The 9,935-nt window shown below is 46.9% G+C and overlaps 1 protein-coding gene across 2 annotated transcripts in view; it reads right to left on the bottom strand.

The window, feature by feature from the left end:
• Positions 1–9,935, bottom strand: part of PGLYRP4 (peptidoglycan recognition protein 4) — a 16,148-nt gene that overhangs the window by 4,875 nt on the left and 1,338 nt on the right. The window contains exons 3-6 of one of the 2 annotated variants that reach the window (XM_010857448.1): positions 9,168–9,366; positions 7,660–7,778; positions 5,789–5,941; positions 2,036–2,234 (exon numbers count right to left, since the gene is read on the bottom strand). In XM_010857448.1, coding sequence (XP_010855750.1) covers positions 2,036–2,234; positions 5,789–5,941; positions 7,660–7,778; positions 9,168–9,366 — 670 coding nt within the window. Of the gene's footprint in view, positions 1–2,035; positions 2,235–5,788; positions 5,942–7,659; positions 7,779–9,167; positions 9,380–9,935 lie in introns of both variants that reach the window. The other variant, XM_010857449.1, reaches the window with a different exon arrangement.

The raw sequence follows: 9,935 nt of genomic DNA, 5'->3' as shown, positions 1-9,935 counted from the left end.
TTTCTGAATGTTGAGCTTTAAGCCAACTTTTTCCACTCTCCTCTTTCACTCTCATCAAGAGGCTTTTTATTTCCTCTTCACTTTTTGCCATAAGGGTGGTGTCATCTGCATATCTGAGGTTATTGATATGTCTCCCAGCAATCTTGATTCCAGCTTGTGCTTCCTCCAGCCCAGAGTTTCTCATGATGTACTCTGCATATAAGTTAAATAGGAAGCATCAATACGAACAAAGCCAGTGGAGGTGATGGAATTCCTGTAGAGCTATTTCAAATCTTAAAAGATGATGCTGTTAAAGTGCTGCAGTAAATATGTCAGCAAATTTGAAAAATTCAGCAGTGGCCACAGGACTGGAAAAGGTCAGTTTTCATTCCAATCCAAAAAAAGGCAATGCCAAAGAATGCTCAGACTACCACACAATTGCACACATCTCATACATTAGCAAACTGATGCTCAAAATTCCCCAAGCGAGGCTTCAACAATATGTGAACTGAGAACTTCCAGATGTTCAAGCTGGATTTATAAAAATCAGAGGAACCAGAGATCAAATTGCCAACATCTGTTGAATCACAGAAAAAGCAAGAGAGTTCCAGAAAAATATCTACTTCTGCTTCATTGACTATGCTAAAGCTTTTGACTGTGTGGATTACAACAAACTGGAAAATTCTTACAGAGATGGGAATACCAGACCACGTTGCCTGCCTCCTGAGAAATCTGTATGCAGGTCAAGAAGCAACAGTTAGAACCGGACATGGAACAACAGACTAGTTCCAAATTGGGAAAGGAGCCTGTTAAGGCTGTATATTGTCACCCTGCTTATTTAACTTAAATGCAGAGTACATCATGAAAAATGCCAGGCTGGATGAAGCATAAGCTGGAATCAAGATTGCTGGGAGAAATATCAATAGCCTCAGATATGCAGATGACACTACCATTTTGGCAGAAAGCAAACAGGAACTAAAGGGCCTCTTGATGAAAGTGAAAGAGGAGAGTGAAAAAGCTGGCTTAAAACCCAACTTTAAAAAAGCTAAGATCATGGCATCTGGTCCCATCACTTCATGGCAAATAAATGGGGAAACAATGCAAACAGTAGAGACTTTCATCAAAGCCATAGTTTTCCCAGTAGTCACGTATATTTGGGTTGGACCATAAAGAAAGCTGAGCACTGAAGAATTGATGCTTTTGAACTGTGGTGTTGGAGAAGACTCTTGAGAGTCCCTTGGACTGCAGGGAGACCAAATCAGTCAATCTTAAAGGAAATCAGTTCTGAATATTCATTGGAAGGACTGATGCTAAAGCTGAAGCTCCAATCCTTTGGCCACCCAATGTGAAGAACTGACTCATCTGAAAAGACCCTAAAGTTGGGAAAGATTGAAGGCAGGATGAGAAGGGGATGACAGAGGATAGGATGGTTGGATGACATCACCGACTCAATGGACATGAGTTTGACCAAGCTCTGGGAGTTGGTAATGGACAGGGAAGTCTGGCATGCTGCAGTCCATGGAGTCTCAAAGTGTCAGACACAACTGAGTGACTGAACTGAACTGAATAACTTATAAGGGAAAAGAATCTGAAAAAGAATATATATGTATGTATAAAACTGAATCACTTAGCTGTACACCTGAAACTAACAAAACATTATAAACAGCTATACTTCAATTAAAATAATAAAGACACACATTTTGAGAATGTGCTCAAGGGAGATGACCACCCCTTAGCTACATCCTAAATAAGGCCTACCCAGGGCTTGGTGAGGAATCCTTGAGTGAGAAGGACCACCTCTCCTATGCTGCTGCTACTGCTGCTGCTGCTAAGTCGCTTCAGTTGTGTCCGACTCTGTGCGACCCCATAGACGGCAGCCTACCAGGCTCCTCTGTCCATGGGATTTTCCAGACAAGAGTACTGGAGTGGGTTGCCATTGCCTTTTCCGCTCCTATCCTGGGCTCTCAGTAAATATTAGTCCTCTTCTCACTCCTTTCACAGGCTCAGTATCCACCCCCATGGGAAGAGAAGCCTTCACAGCCTCAGGCACACTTACTTGTACCCAATATCACACGACTCCCATCTATCCATGAAGGAGGACTGGATATCTTGGACCAACACACGGCATTCATCAGACTTGTTGCAGGTTCGCCCCGCGGTGTGGATAATGATGACATACTGAGCTGGCTGGTTCATCTTGGGGCAGTGGGCCTCCCTGGCATCCCAAGCAGACCGCTGGACAATAAGTGGGCAAGCTGTAGTGGGGCAAAAAATGGATGTGAGGATTTATTGTGCCTGCTCAGGTCACCCACCTCACTACTGAACATCTTGCCCACCCTCTTGGCATCCTGCCCTGACCATGACTACGGACCTGGAGAGCCCAGCAGCTCCTGGTGGCCTATCTGGGAACAGGAATTGTGTTCAAGATGCAGGAGCTAAGAATCACCAGTTACAACCCCAAAAATCAGAACCCAAAGGACAATGGGAATGTTGATCTTGAGGGGACATGGATGCTTTATCCCAAGTGCAAAGTATACTTATTTATCTGAACAACTGTCGTGTGTGTGTGTGTGTGTATGTGTGTGTAACAAGGTCTTTTTGGAGAAATCAATTGAATTTTCATCTGAAAACATGTCTTTAAGAATCACTTGTAACCTGTGGCGGATTCATTTTGATATTTGGCAAGACTAATACAATTATGTAAAGTTTCAAAATAAAATAAAATTAAAAAAAAAAAAAAAGAATCACTTGTAGTCCACAAAACTCTGTCAGTGTAAGCAATTATTAACACTGACAGATGACACCATCCAAAGGCAGAGACCGAACTCACTCCAAGGTCTAATACAAAATTCCAATTTTCTTTAAAATTCTATTTAAGTCCAAGAAAAGGTGAATAGTGCCTATTAACTATACTGTTTGTTTAGGCCACACCATGTGGCTTGTGGGATCTAAGTTCCCTAACCAGGGATCAAACCGGGACCCCCAGGAGTGAAAGCACAGAGCCCTAACCACTGGACCACCAGGAAACGCCCTTCTAACTGTCCTGGTTTTGATGTTGCTGCTTGTTAAACTCCAAATCTGCTTTTAATCTTCCTTGAATTATGTTAAACTCTTCCTTTAAGTCAATACAAGTAATACCTTGAGCTCTTTGGTCTATTAATGCAGCTCTATTGATAATTTTTGTATTCAGAAAGGTGTGCATTTGTGCCTTGTGTTTGTATACCCCATCCCTCGCCAGGCTTTTTCCCCCTCATAGCACTTTCACCACTTCACCATGGAGCACACCAACTATCTCACTTGTTTGTGTTCTTATTGTGTTTCTCTACCATCTTGATGGAAACTTCACGAGGGCACTGCTGTTGCACGTTTGCTGTCTTGATACATCCTCAGTGACGCGCAGGTGCTCAGTAAGTAACTGATGTAGAAATGAGTGAACACACGGCGGACTATGCAGAGTGCCGTGCCTCTATCACTCTAGGAATCTGAGGGGCAAGTAGGTGACCTGGAGGGTCCCTCTCAAGGTTTGCCAGCCCTAATGTTTCAGAGAGTTGGGTGACCAGTTGCCTATCAGAGGACTCCAGTGAAAAAGACAGCTTCTTCAATAAGTGGTGCTGGGAAAACTGGACAGCTACGTGTAAAAGAATGAAATTAGAACACTTCCTAACATCATACACAAAAATAAACTCAAAATGGATTAAAGGCGTAAATGCAAGGCCAGAAGCTATAATGTTCTTAGAGGAAAACATAGACAGTACACTCTTTGACATAAATTGCAGCAAGATTCTCTCTGACCCACCTCCTAAATTAATGGAAATAAAAACAAAAACAAACAAGTGGAAACTAATAAAACTTAAAAGCTTTTGCACAACAAAGGAAACTAGACAACATGAAAAGATAAACAGCAGAATGGGAGAAAACAATTGCAAACGAAGCAACTGACAAAGGGTTCAGTTCAGTTCAGTTCAGTCGCTCACTCGTGTCTGACTCTTTGTGACCCCATGGACTGCAGCACTCCAGGCCTCCCTGTCTGTCATCAACTCCTGGAGTTTACTCAAACTCATGTCCGTTGAGTTGGTGATGCCATCCAACCATCTCATCCTCTGTTGCCCCCTTCTCCTTCCGCCTTCAATCTTTCCCAGCATCAGGGTCTTTTCAAATGAGTCAGCTCTTTGCATCAGGTAGCCAAAGTATTGGAGTTTCAGCTTCAACATCAGTCCTTCCAATGAATATTTATTTCCTTTAGATGGACTAGTTGGATTTCCTTGTAGTCCAAGGGACTCTCAAGAGTCTTTTCCAACACCACAGTTCAAAAGCATCAATTCTTCAGTGCTCAGCTTTCTTTATAGTCCAACTCTCACATCCATACATGACTGCTGGAAAAACCATAGCCTTGACTAGATGGACCTTTGTTGGCAAAGTAATGTCTCTGTTTTTTAATATGCTATCTAGGTTGGTCATAAATTTCCTTCCAAGGAGCAAGTTTCTTTTAATTTCATGGCTGCAGTCACCATCTGCAGTGATTTTGGAGCTCCAAAAAATAAAGTCTGACACTGTTTCCACTGTTTCCCCAGACAAAGGGTTAACCTCAAAAATACATAAGCAGCTCATACAGCTCAACATCAGAAAAACAAGCAACCCAATTAAAAAAAAAAATGGCAGACATTTCTCCAAAGAAGACATACAGATGGGAAATAAACACATGAAAAGATGCTCACATCACTAGTTATGAGAAAAATACAAACCAAAACTCCTGTGATGTATCACTCATATCAGTCAGAATAGCCATCATCAAAGAATCTACAAACAGTAAATGCTGGAGAAGGTATGGAGAAAAGGGAACCCTGCTGCACTGTTGGTGGGAATGTAAATAGATACAGCCATTATGGAAGACAAATGGAATAGTATGCAGACTCCTTAAAAATCTAGGAATAAATCTACCATATGACCCAGAAATTCCACTACTGGGCATATACCCCAAGAAAACCACAATTATAAAAGACACAAGTACCCTAATGTTCACTGAAGCAATATTTACAACAGCCAAGACATGGAAGCAACCTAGATGTCCATCAACAGATGAGTTTGTATTAAAAGAAAAAAAAGGTTGTGGTACATTTACACAATGGAATATTATTCAGCCATAACAAGGAATGAATCTGAGTCAGTAGCAGGGAGATAGATAAAGCTAGAGCTTCTTATACAGAGTGAAGTAAGTCAGAAAGACAAAAATGGGTATCATATAGTAACATATATATATGGAATCTAGAGGAATGGTACTGATGAACCTAGTAGAGAACAGACTTGTACACACAGCAGAGGACGATGAGGGTGGGACAAATTGAGAGAGTAGCATTGATATATATACACCACCATCGGTAAAACAGACAGTGGGAAGTTGCTAAATAACTCAGAGAGCCCAGCCCGGCACATTGTGATAACCTAGAGGGCTGGGGGGTGGGGAGGGATATATATAATTATGACTGATTCACATCGTCTTATGGCAGAAACCAACACAAAATTGTAAAGCAATTTTCCACCAATTAAAAAATAATTTTAAAAAAAAGAACAACTCCAGTGAGAGCCTGACTGAAAAAGTCACATCCAATGACATTTGGAAGTGAGTGGGAGTGAATGGGAGGGAGGTCCAGTAAGACTCAAGGTCTTAGGGACTTCCCTGGGGGTTCAGTGATTAACACTCTGTACTTCCAAGGAAGGCAACCTGAGTTTGATCCGTGGTCAGGGAACTAAGATCTCATATGCCTTGCGGCACTGCCAAAAAAAAAATTTTTTTTAAGACTGAAAGTCTTACCTTCCTTGAGACTTGCATTCTGCTGAGGGGACAGGCAGCTCTCGCCTTTCACAAGGAGTGGCTGAATATACACAGGTGACAGGTGGCCCTTGCAGACAGCAGAGGAGATCAAACCTTCCATGGCTGACAGGGCGGCAGGGCTAGGGCTGTGGCCTGGAAGAGAGTGATCCTTAGGAAGCCTCGATCTGGCCTGAGTTGCAGAGTTCTGTGGGGGAGGACGAGATGTCTTGCTAGCCCCCACATAGCTGATGAAGGGGGAGGAAGGGAAACAGGCTCATCCTGAGCGTCGGACAGCTTGGAACTCAAGGGTCTGTCTGGACAGAGCTTTGGTGATGAGAAAGACCTTTCCCAAAGACCCACTGAGACTTCATTCATCTGTCTCCCTGGGAAAGAGCTGGGTGGCAGCCCCATGTTCACTAATGCCCCCTGGCTGCATTAGGGTTCCCATCACTAGGGCCCTTCCAGGCATGTGCCAGCCTCTCTGTCTGCCGTGACCACTGTAATCCTCACATCAAGCCTGTGAGGCAGATGCTATGATGAACCCCACTATTCACAAAGAGGAACTTGAGGTTGCCAAGAAGTACTGAGCTCAAGATCCCACAGCTCACAAGGTAACACCCAGGGGCAAAGAGTGGTCACAGAAACCAGCCAAGTTGAACATCAAGACTCCTCTGGCAAACCAGAAGCTGCCCTGGAGCAGAAATGGAAGGGATGAGCTTGTGTTCCTCTCCTTATGGCTATGTCACCTGGGTTACTTACCTCTCTGAAACTTAGGCTGTACCTACTGTAATTGTCAGAGAAAGCAATGGCACCCCACTCCAGTACTCTTGCCTGGAAAATCCATGGATGGAGGAGCCTGGTAGGCTGCAGTCCATGGGGTCACTAAGAGTCGGACACGACTGAGTGACTTCACTTTCACTTTTCACTTTCACGCATTGGAGAAGGAAATGGCAACCCACTCCAGTGTTCTTGCCTGGAGAATCCCAGGGACGGGGAAGCCTGGTGGGCTGCCGTCTCTGGGGTCGCACAGAGTCGGACACGACTGAAGCGACTTAGCAGTAGCAGCACTGTAATTGTAGTCATGAAACTTATCTGGGCCATCTCAAAAGATATTGAGAGGGGGCCATGAGAAACTAGACGTGCAGAGGCTTTGCTAAACTGTTGTTATTTAGTCGCAAAATCATGTCTGACTCTTTTGAGACCCCGTGGACTGTAGCCTGCCAGGCTCCTCTGTCCATGGGATTTCCCAGGCAAGAATACTGAAATGGGCTGTCATTCCCTTCTCCAGGAGATATTCCCAACCCAGGAATTGAACCCTCATCTCCTGCATTGCAGGTGAGTTCTTTATCACTGAGTCAGCAGGGAAGCCCACTTATTAACTGAAAACATTCAGAAATTCAATGGATGTATGTTGGGATGCAGGTGGGCAGGGTGGCAGTAAGACTAGAGGACTGTGAAGGGGACTTGGGTTTGGAATGCCAACATGGCTTTTAAAAATTGCACAGAAAATCTCAGAGAGAGAGAGATGGAAGGAGGAAGTGGCTGGCCAGAAGCCAGGCCTGATGCTACAGAAGCATCTGAGCTAGAGAGAAGGTGTTCTAGTCTTTGATGCAAGAGTGAGAGTTGGAGCCCGGATCCTCCCAAGACCAGAGCTGGAGCAGAACTAGGGTGTGGGAGGAAGGATGGAGAGCCTTCCCTGAGGGGTGGCCAGAGGGCGAGGAGGCGGGGAGGAAGCCAGAGCAGGGGGAGGAAGACCGTTCACCAAAGTCAGGGGAGAAAATTCCAGGAGAGGGTGTGAGGAGGGGGGAGAGACAGTGTGAGACAAAGAACTAGCTAACTCTATGGAGAAGGACAGCTGGGGTGACCATTACCTTTGCTGGTGCCAAAGAAGGCGAGGCCCAGGGAAATATTGTTGTAGCCCTGGGTGTGCACACCTTGGACATTCCAGCCAACACCTTCATACACCCTGCCATCATCCCCAACCAGGAAGCTGTGGAGAGGGAAATCCAGGCTTGGTGGCTGGCCCCAGGCACACCCCTGCAAGAGGAACCCCAACCTAGCCTCCTAAGGGAGAAGGGCCAAACCAAGTTCATTAGAGGGAATTTGCATGGATTTATCCGAGACAATGGATAGACAAAGTGACTTACACTCATCCTTAGAAGGACCACTCCCACACTCCTCATCCCATCCCCAGTTCAGATGCTGGGTTTTATATAAATCATCCTGCACACGTGAAAGGGAAGGGGTCCTGGAGCTGCCACCCAGAGGCTCCCCCAGACCCAACCAAACAATGTAATTTTCTTCTCGGCCTCTACACTTCCTCAAACATGGCTCTCCTCCTGCTTCCAAAATGCTGTGTGTCTGTGATCTCCACACAGGCTGTTTGTGTGATTTCTCTCGGCTAGGGTAACCTCTTACATAGACTTCCCAGGAGGTAGCACCTCAAACAAGGATGTGGACGCAGGCAGTTTATTTGGGAAGAGACCCCAGAAGCCAAACTGAAGGGGCCAGAAGAGTGAGCCAGGAAGAACCACGACAATGTGTGAAGAATTGGGTTGGCTTCCCCATGGACACCTGGGGCTCAGCACCCCGTTCCTTGACATGTGACCTTCCAAGGAGAGAAGTACTTAAAATTGCCCCTTCAGAGGGCTGGGGACTAAGAAGTTAGCCACAAAGCCTGCCCTCCCGGGGGTTCACCGTCAGGGGCTTGGATGAAAGCGTGAAGCAGAAAAGCAGAGAGATGCAGGTGCTCTTGAGGTGGGAAGCCATTCCCACACACAGGAATCGTCCACAATGAACTGACATCAGAGGTGGGTGAGGAACTTGGTCCTGGGCACTGGGAGGGCCTGCTAGAGTGACCATCAGGGGAAGACGTGGATGCCTCCTTCAATAAGGTGAAAGCCCCAACACGCACTGTAGTGGAAGGATCAGAGGGCAAAGGGGCAATCCTGAGTCAGCTTGGGCCACATAACTTAGCAGCAGTGTGACCTTGATCCCCTTCCTTGGTCCCCCCGCCTGTAACATGGAGATGGTGACACCCACCCAGCCAACCTCACACTTTGTCAGGGGGCAAACGCACCCATGCACCCACATACGGGGAAGCCATTCCTAACCTGCGATGTGCTCTGTGAACCATTAGGAGGCGAACAGAAAGTACAGTCATCACTTAAAACTTCCTTGCTTCCTTTTAAGAGAGCTCAAAGTCAAGAACCTCACAGAAAATTTCAAAGGCTTTGGAATTTTATAGGATATTTTTTCATTGCACTCAGTATTAACCAGCTACAACCACAACCCAGAAAATGAGGGAAACAGAGAAGAGAGGGGTGAGGGAGGCACCCTTAGGAGCGCTGGGTCACACGCCCCCAGCCCAGCCTCTTACTTGTAGGCTACGTCACACCAGCCGTTGCGCACGTGATGGCCCTGCAGCTCCCGCAGCCTCTGACTGCACGAGGTCTGGTTTTGACAGTCCAGCCCAGGAACGTGGTGCGTGACAAGGAAGTCCACCGGCAGGGCCAGCTGGGCACTGCAGCCAATGGCGTCTGCCCCCCACTGCTTGCGAGACACCATGGTGGAGACACCTGCAGGGGAGCCGTGCGGGTGTCACTTGGCACACCCTGCTCCACTGTTGCCACCTTGGGCCCCTGGGCCACATGCACCAGCTGAGGCCAGTTCTGCCCCGTGGTGGCTGCAGAAGAGCTGCAGGAGGAGGCCTTCTGTGGTCAGACGGGCACAGCCTCCTCTCCTTGCCTCTGTGTTTCCATTTCACTACTCACACCAATGCAGGGACTGCGCCTGCCCAGAGCAGCCTAGGTGCTTGGCCCCCACACCTGGATGACCTTCTCTGGTTGAGGGTCCCTCCCTGCTCTGCTCCAGGAAGACTTTCATGTCACCATTGCCCCAGGGAAAGCCCCCAGGGGCCCCTCTCAGTTCCACCCCAGCGCTACTGCCCTCCATGTGCTCCAAGCTCACTGACAGTTTCTTCTGGGACTCTGCTTCTTTCGCCCTGCTCCCAGCGCTCCCGGAGGGGGGCATTTCCTCCTCAACCTGGGGGGCCCTCCAGTCAGGGCCAGTGACTCCCCTTCAGTCTGAGGACTCCCGAGGGCAAAGTGCAAGTCTCCAACCTCAGACTAGGGGGGCCTGAATGCAA

This window comes from Bison bison, unplaced genomic scaffold (assembly GCF_000754665.1).
Source record: "Bison bison bison isolate TAMUID 2011002044 unplaced genomic scaffold, Bison_UMD1.0 scf7180017864381, whole genome shotgun sequence".
Taxonomy (NCBI): domain Eukaryota; kingdom Metazoa; phylum Chordata; class Mammalia; order Artiodactyla; family Bovidae; genus Bison; species Bison bison.
The sequence above is the reverse complement of the archived record's forward strand: the minus strand, read 5'-3'. Positions and strand labels throughout refer to the sequence as shown.